Consider the following 14,698-nt stretch of genomic DNA (forward strand, 5'->3'; position numbering starts at 1 on the left):
ATGCGTGGGGCAGCTAATAACCCATGTTCTGGCCAGCTTCGAGGTCCTCCTGCCCACTCGCAGCCTTTGAGAAAGCGATGCAGTCATAGAGCTAGCTCCCCAGGGGAAGGAGACCTTATGAGGGTTGGGGGAAGCTACTCCAACCACACCTGAGGCTGAATGTTTTCTCTACCACTTGGGGACACAGTCGGGGAAAGGGAGGGAACTAGAATGGAACCCAATGGGAAAAACTGGCACTAAGGCATCCCTGGAAATGGCCAACAGGAGGCTGGAAAGGACCAGAAGCTCTGGGATGGCAGGAAACCTCCAGGTCTTGAGGTCTAGGCTGGGTGGCACGAGATGGTCTGTCTGTAAAGAGGGGGGCTCTCTAGGGATCCTTGGTGAGCTGGAGCGCCAGCGCTCCCGTGGTGGGAAACGATGCAGTTACGAGTCCCAGGGCCAAGGCTTAGCAGCAAAGGGCCCTGAGACTCCAGGGGGACCCTAAAATCGTCAATCGCTGGAAAGAACTGAAACTGTAGTTAAAAAAAAAAAAAGCGCTCCAGCCAGGCAGAGAGGAGGAGGGCGGCAGCTGCTGGGCCGGGCAGGGCTGCCATTTACCGACAAGCACAGATCGATGGAAAGGGTAGGTAGGTCAGGGGCAGGGCGGTGGGAAAGGGGGCAGTGGAATCATCTGGAAGGCTCCCTAGAAGAGGAGTGTCACTACGAAGGTCAGGAAATCTGGTGTCCAAGGGCTGAGGTGGGCTCACCACCCATCTTGAGCACCAGGGCCTGCGCTGTGGTTACCGCCGCATCCTGGGGGGGGGGGGGCGGTGCTGGGGGAGTGATGCTGGATCCACTCGGGCCAAGGTGTCCTCCCTGCTCCAGCTCCAGCGGCCAGGAGGCTGCCACATGTTCCCATCACGCCTTCTCACCTGGAGCCGGAGCCTGATGGCTCCTCTGCTAATGGCCTCCAGGTGTGTCCTTGGGCCCCCGGGGGGAGACGTCCTGGAGGACACACCCCCTCCTACTCCAGTCCCACCCCTCTGGTCACCTTCAGCCGCAGAACCTGGGCTGGCCCGGGGCAGGCCTCAGTGCATTGGTACAATCTCACCCCAGGCAAGACAGGTTTCAAAGGTCGAAAGGCCTCCTTTTCTGAGTGGCTACTGAGCTCTGAGCCCCCTCTTCATTGTCCTTTTGGCTTCAGTGCATGGGACCCTGGGGTAACAGGAAAGGTCGTCCTATGGAATCAGATGGCCTAGTGCCTCCTCGTGAGTCTGTGGCTACGGGTCTCCATGACTACGGGCCTGTTTCTGCACATCTGCAGCTCTCTCTACCATTCATCTCTGTGTCTGAGACTATATGTCTATGTGTTTCTCTGTATATTTCACAGCAAAGATTTCCTTGACTGAAACAACAAATTGCGTCAACATTTGTTGTCTAATAAATGGAAGTCCAATATCACCCTTCCTGTTTCCCCTCCCTAAGGCCTTACATTTTCGTTCCAGAGTTATTTCCAGCCTAAATGGGGTGTGGGGGAAATCTGATTCATGCTCGGCTGGGGGTGACTTGGACTCAGGAAGGTGAGAGTCTCATGGCTGATGAACCGCAAAGCAGCGGAGGGGAGGGCCAGAAATCACTCCCCTGGGGCTTGGAGCAGGCCCCAAGCACCAGACACCTTGGCATCACTGGGTCTATCTTCCCATTTTTCTCCTGGTCCAGGAGGATGCTTGAGTGAGTCTGTGCTCCTGGATCAGAGCGTTTATGGACCAGCAGCTTTATCGTGACCACCCTCGCCATCACGTCCTTCTTCATCACCGCCACCACTCTCATCACCGCTGTCACCGCCACTGCCACTCCCTCTACCACCGTGACCGCTGCTGTCACCATCAACACAACTAGGATGCCACAGTCGCTGTCACCAACACCACTGTTCCAGTACTAATGTCAGAGCTTTCCAGTTACTTTGCAGTAACTATTTCTCCTTCCTCCGCAGTAATAAAGACCACAACTTTCTGCTAGGAAAATCGACCCCTCGTTAAAAGACTGTAGTTCCCAGGCCCTTTGAACCTAGTTAGATGTGGCCATGCGGGTGAGAGTGCTGCCTGAAATCATGGGAAGTGCCCATAAAGGGAGGGGGTACCCTTATTTATCCTTTCCCTCCATCTGCTACCTGATGTGAGTGTTGGCGCCCTAGCAGCCATTTTGTACCATAAGGGACTACACCCTAGGGAAGGCAGAGTGGGAGACTGGAAGGAGGGCTAGTTTCTCATAACTATGGAGCAGCTGTTCAGACTCTGGGCTGACTTGGAACCATGTTCTCTTCTATGAAAGAAAAACATGAACTACTTCCATATCATTTAAGAGACTGCTGTTTGGGGCATTCTGATGCACACGGCTAAACCTAAGCCTAATTAGTATATATCATCTCATATTAGTTTGCATTAAATAGTTTGGGCCAATGATCTGTATATGATGGATGGGGTGGGGGGAGAGGGAGATAGGGCAGGAGAGGAGGGATGAAGAGAGAGAGAGAGAGAGGGAGGGAGGAAGGAAGAGAGAGGGGGCTGGGGAGAGACTGATTGAATTCCAGGATTCCTACCCTTGGGAAGTAGCCATTCTGAGGCAAACAGTAGCAAGGATAGGCGTTCAGAACCATGGACAGTTCATGGACTGCAGTAATGAGGGGACAGGGCTGGAAAAGAGGGAAGTTTCCTGATGGCGATGATGGTTGGTTTCCCTCCAGCTATGTTCACTGACCCCCACTCTGTACCAGGCACTGTGCCAGGAACTGGGATAAATACCAGGACAAACGTCCACCAAATCCACATTTATCTCCCAAGACCAGAGCAAGTAGATCAATATGGGAAGTTTCCCTAAAGAAGGATGGAACTGAGAGACTGGTTGAGAGGTGGAACAAGAAGACGGCATGACACGAAGGGCAGACACTAAAGAGTCAGGGTCCCTGGGGCAGAAGACTCCAGGTTGGAAGAGAGCAAGTGGGTCCACTGGTCCGTGAATTAGAGAGTGCAGCACAGGTGAGAGTTAAAGAAGTGAGGTCCCAGGGCCCTTTCACTCCTCTGGTACTACACCAAAGACGCCAGTTTCTGGTCCCAGAAATCTATGATACTGTCATTGTAGCAGTATGTGGAATCGGTGACTAAGATCTACCGTTCTAATTCTAAGGCTTTGAGTCAGTCATCCACTGCTGTGTAACAAACCAGCCCCCAAAAGTTAATGACCCAAAAGAGCATCCCCTTTATTTGTTCACAATTCTGCAAGTCAGCAGTTTGGGCTTGGGCCAGCTGGGTAGGTCTCCTGATCTTATCTGGGGTCACTCAGGCAGCTGGAAGATCATCTGAGAGTTGCTGGTTTAGCAGGCTTCAGCAGGGTGGCTCATTTCTGGTCTCTTCCTCTAAGAGGCTAGCTTAGGTTTCTACACATGGAGATCTCAGGGGAGCAAGAAGAGAGGAGACCCCAGGCACAAGCAATCTGTAATCCTCCGATTGCATCACATTTGCTGATGTCTCAAGAGCTGAAGGAATTCACACGGCCAAACCGAAGTCAGTGTGGGAAGGGACAGGATAAAAGCATGGCCACAGCAGGCAGGTTTCATTGGGGAACATCAATATTAACAACCTACTGCAGCTTCTGTTTTACCACCATTCATACAACCAACACCATAAGAATCCTATGTTCTGATTCGAACAGATCATGGTTCTACGGCTCTCCAAGCCTTGCGGTTCTTAGAATTCAATGCTTTGAGTCTAAGATTCTATAGAGTTAGAAGTAGAAGGCTTGGTACAGCAGAGGAGGATCATAAGGACCCCAGAGGATGCCAGGGCAGTCAAGCAAAATAAGATCACTCCCAGACTAAGCAGGAGGCCACCTGACTCTTCCAGTCCCACCCTTCAGCCCCCAACTTCCTCCCAGAGCAGGCGGTGGCATGAGCTGGGAATTAGAAATCCTAGATATTAGGCCCTGTTCCATCACTCATCTGAGGTGGCTCTAAGCACATCTCTTAACCTCCCGGGTTCTCATATAACCAACAGAGATATCAATCCCTGTCTTCCCAATGACACGGAACAGTGGTGAAGCCGGGAGAACTGGCCGCTAACTTCAGGTCAGGAGCCTGACCCTGACACAGCTTAGGAAGAGGGTTTTGCTCTTACCTCCTCAAACTGCCTTGAAACCCAAGAGACCCTGAGCTGTAAGGAAGCCAAGATTTACATACATGATTGCCCTGGGTCTGTCCTGACCTCTACGTGCAAAAGAAAGGAAACAGGGATGGGGGTGGGCAGGGCTCCTGAGAATCCAACTCTGTGCCTCCCCCCCATCCCCCCACGCACACCTGTCCCCGACTTACGCTGACATCCTGGGGCCAGATGCTGCCTGGCTTTGCGCCTCAGTCTGCCCTACCCTTTAGCTTCCCCAAGAAGGCAAAAAGTAGCTCCATGAGAGGAGACCTGGACCAGGGCAGTAACTCGGGAAATGGAACAGCTAGAGGGACAAGTGGAAACCCACAGGCTGATGAGGTCAAGTGTAGATGGGGGTGGGGGGGGGTCCTCACCTAGCCTGCTTCACAGGGTGGACGGAGCCAGAGATTTCTCAATCAGTAGTGCATTTAGTAAGTGTTCCCTGGGGCCCTCTGCACGCCGAGCTCTGAGCTGGGGGCCGACAACTGGGCCCGAGTTCCAACTGCCAACCCTCTGGGGGCTCAGGGGACCTCTCCCCCTCTGATCACTACGTGAAGTTCAAGGAGAGAGAAGAAGCCAGGAAGGCTCCCTGGAGGGGGAAAGAGCTCAAGCTGAGCCCTGAGGGGCAGAAGGCTGCAACGGAGAAATAACATCCAGGGGAGGGCAGAGAGCACCCACGCGGAACAAGTGGAAACCCACAGGGTGAAGCACCTTGTGAGGAAATAGAAGCCCAGAGAGGGACAGGGACCTGCTCGAAAGCACACAGCCAGCCGGAGACCAAGACCAAAAGACAAATGGGGTAAATCCCCTTTTCTAAACTCGTTTCCAATTCTAAACTGGGGTACCGCCTAGAAACTATACAGCACAGTGCGAAGGTGGTAAGGAACGGGTTCCCCCCCCACCCCCCATGGCCTGGGGGTCTGGAGGGGGGGAAGATTTGGGCAGGAGCCCTTATGACTTTCAGACTTTCAGAGGATTCATCCAACTCGTTTATTCTAGCCTTTCCCCAGAGGCCCAGGCCACAGAATGTAGGAGGAGGGTATTAAATATCGGAGAGTTATTTAAAAGCCACTGGCCCGCCCCTCAGAAGCAGAGTGTGGCCTTTGCTGACTCAATGGAGAAAATGAATCTTGGGCCTATGGATTTTCCCATTTCGCGGTGGTGGGGGCAGGGGGGAGGGAGAAATGGGAACAGCAGAGGCCGCCGTGGAGTGTGCCCCTCCCCGCCAGCGCAGAAGCTCCAGGAGAGAACCTGGGGCCTCCCCCGCCACCTAATGACTGAGCTTCATCATGTCAGGCCTGCCAGGCAGCTCCTCCACTTGCCTCAGAGGAAGGGGGAGCGGAGGGAAGGGGAGGCCAGCATGAGGGCTGCCGGGATGAAGGGAGCCTGGACTGCAGGCTGCTCGAACATCAGACTCAGGAGGACCCCCCGACCGTCCTCCCACTGCCCTATAGCGGAGGGTGGGGCCAAGTTCAAGGTCACAATTTGGTGAGGGCCCCCGACTCGGGCAAGTCACAGTATTACCTTCTCCTCCACAACCCCCAATTCTTAAAAGGCCAAGGGATGCAAGACTCAAAAGCCCTCCTAGCTCATCCTGTGCACATACGCACCTTTGCAGACAGAGAAGCCGAGAGTGGGAAAGGCAGACTTGCCCACAGGCTCCAGTGGCACTGGAGACTCTGTCCTGTTAGAAATGGAGCTGGAGGCAGATGGGGCAGCGCTACCTGCCGGGTGACCTCAGGGAAGTCAAAAACCTCATCAGGTTCTGTACCAAAGCCTAGAGGAGCTTCCAGAGAGCAGGGTCTCTGCCGGGAGAAAGGGGATCCAGGGTAGGAGCTGGAGTTTAGGGGAGGGACAGCGCCTTGGAAAGCTGAGGGGGGCCCTGAGACCCTGTGGGATAACAGATTCAAGAACTGGGGTCCAGTGGGGCTGACATGGGGCCTGTCACTCCAGCCCAGGGCAGCGGATCACTCTGCCTGGGCGGGGCTGGGGTGACTCGTTTGCTGAGTCCTAAGAAAACCCTGAGGGCCTGAGCTCTTGGCCCACAGGCTCCCCTGGGATCTGACCCAGTCACACTCCCTAGAGAGAGGATCTAGGATGGGGAGGGCTGCGGCAAGGGAGATGAACGAACAGGAAACCCGAGCTGCTGGCATGCTCAGGCCCTGGTCAGCTGTGCAACCTTGGGGAAAGCACTTAACCTTTCTGGGAAGCTGTCTCCTGAGTCAAGTGTAGATGGGGGTGGGGGGGGGGGGGGTCCTCACCTAGCCTGCTTCACAGGGTGGACGGAGCCAGAGATCTCTCAATCAGTACTGCATTTAGTAAGTGTTCCCTGGGGCCCTCTGCACGCTGAGCTCTGAGCCGACAACTGGGCCCGAGTTCCAACTGCCAACCCTCAGGGGGCTCAGGGGACCTCTCCCCCTCTGATCACTACGTGAAGTTCAAGGAGAGAGAAGAAGCCAAGAAGGCTCCCTGGAGGAGGAAAGAGCTCAAGCAGAAGGGGCAGAAGGCCTGAGTGGAGAAATAACATCCAGGGGAGGGCAGAGAGTGCCCACGTGGGGCAAAGAGTGAGAAAAACCCACTGGATGCATCAGAGAACAGACACACAGCCTCAGAAGCTACTGGACAGAGACTTTTTTTTTTTTAGCTGGAGTTGCACTGTTTATTGATCAGTTTGGGGTGGAGAAGCCTCTTTCTGATATTAACACTATCTTTCCAACTGCTTACCTGTTCTCTAATGTTCTGTAGTTTGGACATACATTTACTGAACACCTACTGCATGCCAAACACGGACAACCCCAGAAAGGGAGAGGGCTGTTCCCCCAGAGAACAGACACCCCCAAATGACTCACAAACTTGGGTCCATGGGGTCCTGGACAGAGGAGAGGAACACCTGCACAAACAGGAGATGGGGGGAAGGCAGGGTGGAGGCACAGGCAGAGACAGCACCTGCAGACTTGTCCCTGTTAGCAGCTACCATGAATTTGTGGTATCGGGGGATGAAGGAAGATGGAACAGAGCAAAACGACATGGGAGCTAATGAGTCCCCAAAAGGGCGGTGCTTCATGCAGAGTTACATGGGTGCCAGGCCCCGGGCCCTAATGACACAGTGTTTCTTGTTTCAAAATATTTTCCTTTCATAATATCCCAATAGCTCTGAAACGACCAGGAATTCAGAAGCCCACGTTCTTTGCAGAAGTAGAAGCCGACAGTCCAGGGGTGAAGAGAGGCCCAAGGTCACAGCAGACCCACCCTGGCATCTGTTCTTAGCTTCAGATTCCTGGGGTCAGGGTGAGATTTCCCTGTGGTGCTGGCCCCGCTCAGACACAGCTACCACCTTGGACAAAGCCCTGGGAAAGGACCCTGGGGCCAGATTTCCAGGCAAAGCCCTGAGGACCACAGGCTTTGGGGCAAGTCCCTGACCCTCTGGGCTCTCCTTCCCATTTATAAAATAGTCATTGCCTTGTTCTCTGGCTCCTGATGGTGCTAGGTTCTCGCTAGACCTCCCTTCCCCAAAGGAGGTGTCTAGCACCTGCACCCCACCCCCCCACCCCCACCCCCCCACCAAGCAAAGCTGCCTGCTCCTCTGCAGGCCTTTTCCAGGAGAGCCATCAGCCAATCAGAAACCAGCCACCATGGGGCCTGTGGAGGGAGGTGTGGCCTTGGCAGTTGGTCTGTGATTTCTTAGTGGCTGGAGGCAGAAGGGGCTCCATGCAGCAGGACAAGGAGACAAATAACTTTTCATTCATCTGCAAACATGTACTGCCCAGTCTCATGCTAGTCCTTGTACTGAAAACACAATAGTGCAGAAGAGCCAGTGCCTCCCACTGAGGAAGATGTCCGAGCTGGGGCTTAGAGCTGCCATGGGCCATGGCTGGGACTGGGGCAAGAGCTGAGAGCTCAGCCTCAACAGCATCTGTTTGAGTCCTTGTGCCCACATGAGAAAGGACACCACGCCCTGTTAACTCCACAGACCAGGGGCATGGTGGCCGGCAGAAGTGGGCTCAGTCAGAGTGAGATGGGCAACCTCTGGATGCACGTGCTTCCATGCATCAGCCCATAAGCGTGCCCCTCTGAGAACACACCCAAACACCTGCATGGATCCAGAAGTACGAATGTTCAAATATGTATGTGCTTATGGGTCTACAGACACATATCAGGATGCTCTCAAATCTATGTCCATATGTGCCCGTGTGTGAATGAGCCTGCATGGACTTGTAAGAGGCACACCTGAGCCTGCCTGGAGCTGTGCACAAGCTTGTGCAAGCCTTCCTATGCATGTGTATGCACACCCAAGTGAGCATGAGGCTGTGTGCTCACATGTGGACACACCTAGGTCTCTTTATGTGTCAAGCTTCTACTGTACATGTGCAACCTCGCATGTACATCCATCGGACACGCCGATATGCATGTGCAAGTTACTATTCTCTTCTGCCAATACCTGGGAGTGATGACGGGGACGGAGAGGGGAGGGGAAGAGGAGGGCTACCCTCCACCCCCAGCATCAAAAGCCCTGCTCCTTAACACTGGCCCTTGCCTGAGACCCAGGCCACCACAGGGTCTACCTCTTCTCCTTAAGTGGTATCGCTCTGTCGGTGGATCAGTTAAATATAACCTCACGGAAGGAGTCAACTCAACAACCAATCCTAATTCAGAAGAAAGAGACTGACTGATTCTTCGGGGGCGGGGAGGTGGGGGGCGGCACAGAGCCTTTATCCCAACTAATTCTGCTGATACCAGAAGGGCCTTCAGATCAAGTGTCAGCCTCTCTAGCCTGAATAATTCATGCCAAGGCCAAGAGTGTTCCCTTCTCAGGAGCCTGTCTCTTTAAATCAGGTCCTGAGCTTCCCAGTTCTGGGGAAAAAAAAAAAAAAAAAATCCAGAACAAAACAAACCTAAAAACAGCTCAGCCCCAGCCCCCTCTGAGACCCCTACTCCATGCTGCAAAACTGTTTCTGTTTGGACAACCTCTGGAGCCCAGAACTCTCCGAGGCATTCACCATGTATAGGTGGGGTACCCTGGAGGGGAGGAGGGGCAGGCATCCAACCCTCAGGTCCTGAGACCCAGAACCATCTAGCAGGGGTCCCCAGGTCTTGGGGCAGGGAGGGGATGGCAAAGAGCTGAATCACCACACCCACTGAGTCCCAGGGCCTAGGCGAGGGCTTGGGGGAGGAGTCCAGCCTGGTGGAGGAAATCAGATGCCAGAACTCGGGCAGAGAAGCCAGTGAGTTGGGGGGAGGAGGGGTGGGGAGAAGGCAGGGGATGCTGCCGACTTCCTCGGGGTGGATGGGGTGGGGCTGGAGAAGAAGGTGGTCTCGCGGGACTTGCAGGGGTGTCGACCCAGCCAGGCCTGATGTAACTGGGGTCGCAGAGGAGGGGGCTGAGGCTGGGGATTTTCCTCCCTCCTAGCGCAGCCTTCTGCTTGATCACAGGGATTAGGAAGAGGCGGAAAAATGAGGTTCTTGCCCAGCCCACCCCTCATCCCTGCCTGCGCTGGTCGGAGGAACTCGAACGTCTTCCCCCCAGTTTCTCTCTCGGTGATGCTGACCCACCTGCCAGCCCTCCCCGCCCGGGCGGGCCCCGCCCCACACGTGCCGGAGAGGGAGGAACCAGCTTAAACGCGGCGGGTAGGGGGAGATGAAGCGGAGGCAAGTCAGAACCTCGGAGCCAAACTTCTCAGCAGCCCAGAAGCCGAGGAGGCAGAGGAGAGAGCGACAGAGAGCGGCAGCCAAAAGCCCTGGTTCTCGGGAGCCTCCCACTCCGCCTCTCTGCAAGGAGGGCGCGGAGACACCACTGGGGGCGGAGGAGGAGGCCAGGAGGCGGGGAGGGGGGAGGCAAACCCTGCCCACTCGGCTCGGAGCCCGGCACCGCCGCGGAAGTCGGAGGCCGGTGCGCAGGGCGAGGAGGGCACCGGGGGCGGGGGGCTCGGCTCCCCGCCTGACCCCTCCCGCTCCAGCCAGGAAAGTGAAGCCTCCTCGGACTGCAAAGCCAGCGGACGGACCGACCGCGAGCGCCAGGAGCTCCGGGTCAAGGACTTGCCCCACCTGCCCCCCTCCCTTGCCCCTCCCCTCCCAGGCGCTCCGAACTCACTGGTGAGCGCGGCGGCCCGGGCGCTGGATGCGGGGGCAGTCGCGATGGCCCCGCGCGCGGGACGGCCGGAACACAGGGGCCCGCTGCTGCCGGGACTGCTGCTCGTGGCGGCGGCGCTGAGCCGGCCCGCCGCGCCCTGTCCCTTCCAGTGCTACTGCTTCGGCAGCCCCAGGCTGCTGTTGCGCTGCGCGTCGGGCGCCGAGCTCCGGCAGCCGCCGCGGGACGTGCCGCCCGACGCGCGCAACCTCACCATCGTGGGCGCCAACCTGACGGTGCTGCGCGCGGCCGCCTTCGCCGGCGGGGACGCGGACGGCGAGGAGGCGGAGGCGGGCGGCGTGCGCCTGCCGCTCCTGACCGCGCTGCGCCTCACGCACAACAACATCGAGGTGGTGGAGGACGGCGCCTTCGACGGGCTTCCCAGCCTGGCGGCGCTCGACCTGAGCCACAACCCGCTGCGCGTCCTCGGCGGCGGCGCCTTCCGCGGGCTGCCCACGCTGCGCTCGCTGCTGCTCAACCACGCGCTGGCGCGGGGCGGCCCCGCGCTGCTGGCTGCGCTGGACGTCGCGCTCGCCCCGCTGGACGAGCTGCGCCTCCTGGGCCTGGCGGGCAACGCGCTGAGCCACCTGCCGCCCGCCGCGCTGCGCCGGCCGCGCCTGGAGCAGCTGGACGCGCGCCTCAACGCGCTGGCGGGCCTGGGCCCCGACGAGCTGCGCGCGCTGGAGCGCGAGGGCGACCTCCCGGCGCCGCGCCTGCTGCTCGCCGACAACCCCCTGCGCTGCGGCTGTGCCGCGCGCCCCCTGCTGGCCTGGCTGCGGAACGCCACGGAGCGCGTCCCCGACGCGCGGCGCCTACGCTGTGCCGCCCCACGGGCGCTGCACGACCGGCCTTTCCTGGACCTGGACGAGGCGCGGCTGCGCTGCGCCGACGGCGACCTCGACGGTCGCGGGGAAGAAGTGGAACTCGCTGGCCCGGAGCTGGAAGCCTCCTACGTCTTCTTCGGGCTGGTTCTGGCGCTCATCGGCCTCATCTTCCTAATGGTGCTCTACCTAAACCGCCGCGGCATCCAGCGCTGGATGCGCAACTTGCGCGAGGCCTGCCGGGACCAGATGGAAGGCTACCACTACCGCTACGAGCAGGACGCCGACCCGCGCCGCGCGCCCGCCCCGGCCGCCCCCGCCGGCTCTCGCGCCACTTCCCCCGGCTCCGGCCTCTGAACTCTGCCCGCTGGGGCTTGGGGTCCGCCCCTGCCAGCTGATGATCTTACTGAGGCTGCCTGGCTCGAAGCCGTGGGTCGGAGACGCCCGCGAGCTTGGGGCTGTGAGACTTGACCCCGACCGACCCGAGACCTTGGGATTATGCCATCTCCCCTACCCGGAGGCCCCAAGCGGTACCCCATCTCCGCCAGCTTCCAAGAATTGTCTCCATCAAAGACCCAGAGACATCCCTCTTCTGATTCCATAAGTCCCACCTGCCCATCCCAGGCTCTGGCATCCCTCTTGAACCACCCAAAGCGCGCCCCCCCGACCCCGCGCGAGACTCTGTCCTTCAGTCTAGAGGCCCTGAGACTGCTTCCGCCACCCAGACCTCTCAACAGGAAACATCCCTCTAGACTACTCTGCACCTGGAGCCCTCAGCTCCGTTCCAGTGCTCAGGGGCCCTCATATCCTATTCCGGTATCAGGCAGAGCGCCCCCCCCCCCCAAGGTTTTTGTGAATTTTGAGCCTTTTTTCCCCTCTCATTCTGGAGCTCTTAACTCTCCATCCTAGAGACCTACATCCGGGGGTTCTGAGAATCGAGCACCCTTCCCCAACCTGTGGATGTGTTTCATACCACCCACCACCCGGCTCTGGTTCAGGCCCCTCACTTCCTTGGCCCCCTCCTTCCTTGGCCCAGCTCCTGTCTGTCTTTCCCGTCCCAGGGACAGGCAAACCCCGTTATCACCTTAGTGCGGAGCCAGTCCTCAGCCTTTCCACTTTTGGCTCTGAGCCCCCAATACTCAGTGCTTGTCCCCCGTCTCAAACTCTCGGCTCTTCACCTCAATCCGAGTTTCATCCGCCTGCCCAAGTCTTGGGCTCTCCGTCCCCCTCACGGCCATCATTTGCACTCAGTACCGCACCTGCTGCTCACGAGGTCAGCGAGGAATCCATCCTTGGGCTATATGCACCTGTGCTTCCCTCTGAGGGTGAGCTCTCCAGCCCTGCAAAACAGGCGCCGGTGCCAAGCATCCCCAGCCGTCCAGCAGATCCCCGTGGGAGATCCTGGAGGGGAGAGTCCTGGGGGTGCAAAGTAGATGGGCTGGCCTCAGACCCGGTGTCACCTGACCATTGGGTCACAGAGAGGGGTGGGGGAGGGGTCTCTGAAGGGCCAGGAGCTGCTGCCCTCATGTTCTCCCCGCCCCCCATTGACTCCTCCCCTGGGAATTTTTGCTGCCGGCTTCCCACCCCTGTCTCCCCTCCCCCTACACCTTCTGGATGAGGAAGGGGGTTCTCTCCTCCTGTCTCAGGCACAAGCCCTCCTGTCCAGGGTCAGAGCTCAGCGCCCTGCCTTCTGCATGATCCCAAAGCACAACTGGTGAGAGGGGAGGGGGCTGCCTCTCCCTGACTCCCACCCCCAGGTCAGGCGGAATGGCTGGTCTGAGCTGCCTCTGCGCACAGGAGGTTCCCCTCCCCCACCATATTGGCTTGAGGCCTGTCTTCCCGCCCCCACCCAAGAAATCTGAGTCTCCCTTGAGCAGTTTTCTATAAAGTCTGCAATAATCTCAGATGCTCCGTTCTTGTAAATGGCGCCGTGTCACTCCTGCTGACCTTGGTCGTTGAAGGGGGTGGGAGGACCCTTGGGAGAGCATTTGGGACCTTCCTGAGGTGAAGTGGTGACCCTCGGTGTCTTCTCCCAGACAAGGGGAGAGGAAACAGGCTCTGACTGCATGTCGTAAGCTTGAGGCTAGACATGTGGAGGGACTTCCCGATGGGATGCATTGCTCTCCAAACCAGTTTGCTCTTTATCCTGAGATAGGGTTCTCCACAGCCAGGGTGGGATCCTACACTTCCTCTGCATCCTCTTACCTTTTTTTTTTTTTTTTTTTTTTGTCTTTTTGCCATTTCTTGGGCCGCTGCCGTGGCATATGGAGGTTCCCAGGCTAGGGGTCTAATCGGAGCTGTAGCCGCCGGCCTACACCACAGCCACAGCAACAAGGGATCCGAGCCGCGTCTGCGACCTACACCACAGCTCATGGCAACACCGGATCCTTAACCTGCTGAGCGAGGCCAAGGATCGAACCTGCAACCTCATGGTTCCTAGTCGGATTCGTTAACCACTGAGCCACGACGGGAACCTCCCTCCTCTTACCTTTGATTCCACATCCATCACTCTGGTGGGGTTGGGAGTCGTGGGGAAGATGGCGTTGGACTGACAATCACGAGCATCAGATGAGGCTGTCAGGGAGCAAATCCAGCATCGGCGAATCAGAGGCAGTTAACTCAGACAGGAAAGAGGAGTGGTCATTATTTGCTGCTTTGACATCGTCCCCTGTGTTGAATCAGCTGATACTCCTTTATGTCCTTTATGTGGCAGAAGTCTAGCGTTCTCGCATTTTAGAATCTTAGGGCTGTGTCATTCTAGAATTCATGTCTTCTAGACATTGAAAGGGACCTCAGAGGTAACGTGGGACGCCTTGAAAGCCATGTCAGCAAGGAGCACCCTCTCTTGATGAGGCACTCACCTACCTCCCTCCTGGGTGCATACCTTTCGGCGCCAGAGGAATCCGCCTGGGATTTCTCAATAGTCCCAGCTTTGCCTTGGAGGCCGGGAGCACACCTCAGCCCAGGACAGCTCTTCACAGAGTGGTTGGCAGTGCACGAGTCTCCTCATCTCCTCCCAGCAAACTCCCTCCTCCCAGTCATTCCTCAGGAGAAGGGGTTAAATTCTCTTGACTCATTCCCAACCATCAGTGACTTTCAAAGCGTGCTCGACCAATCCCGCAGGACGCAATAGTGATGGTCTCGCTTACGCAGGTTAGAGGTCTGTGTCTCTAACGGGTCAGCCCCGCACCCCCTTGCCCCCCTCCCCCCGCCTTTCCAAAGACATACCCCTTGGTAATGAAGACTAAAACGGCACGCAGGGAGTCCCGGCACAGAGAAATGCTACTAGCTGTGGGTTCATTGTCAGCAAAAATTTTTGAGGGTTTTAGATGACAGCTGTCGCTAAGCTAGATATCAAATCAAGAGTTGTCAAAAATCAACTCATCGGGAGTTCCCGTCGTGGCGCAATGGTTAACGAATCCGACTGGGAACCATGAGGTTGCGGGTTCGATCCCTGCCCTTGCTCAGTGGGTTAACGATCCGGCGTGACCGTGAGCTGTAGTGTAGGTCGCAGACGCGGCTCGGATCCCGCGTTGCTGTGGCTCTGGCGTAGGCCGGTGGCTACAGCTCCGATTCGACCC

General features: G+C 57.4%; 1 protein-coding gene across 1 annotated transcript; it reads left to right on the plus strand.

Annotated features, from left to right (window-relative positions):
* The first annotated feature begins 9,786 nt into the window (after positions 1–9,786).
* Positions 9,787–13,021, plus strand: TPBGL (trophoblast glycoprotein like). Its single transcript, XM_021062510.2, has one exon. The coding sequence runs from the start codon at positions 10,305–10,307 to the stop codon at positions 11,472–11,474; it is 1,170 nt and encodes a 389-aa protein (XP_020918169.2). The 5' UTR covers positions 9,787–10,304; the 3' UTR covers positions 11,475–13,021.
* Positions 13,022–14,698: the final 1,677 nt, after the last annotated feature.

This window comes from Sus scrofa, chromosome 9, assembly GCF_054392235.1.
Source record: "Sus scrofa isolate SSC_HxYL_T2T_F1_AM1 chromosome 9, Sscrofa_HxYL_maternal_Yorkshire_Landrace_v2.0, whole genome shotgun sequence".
In the NCBI taxonomy this organism is placed as follows: Eukaryota; Metazoa; Chordata; class Mammalia; order Artiodactyla; family Suidae; genus Sus; species Sus scrofa.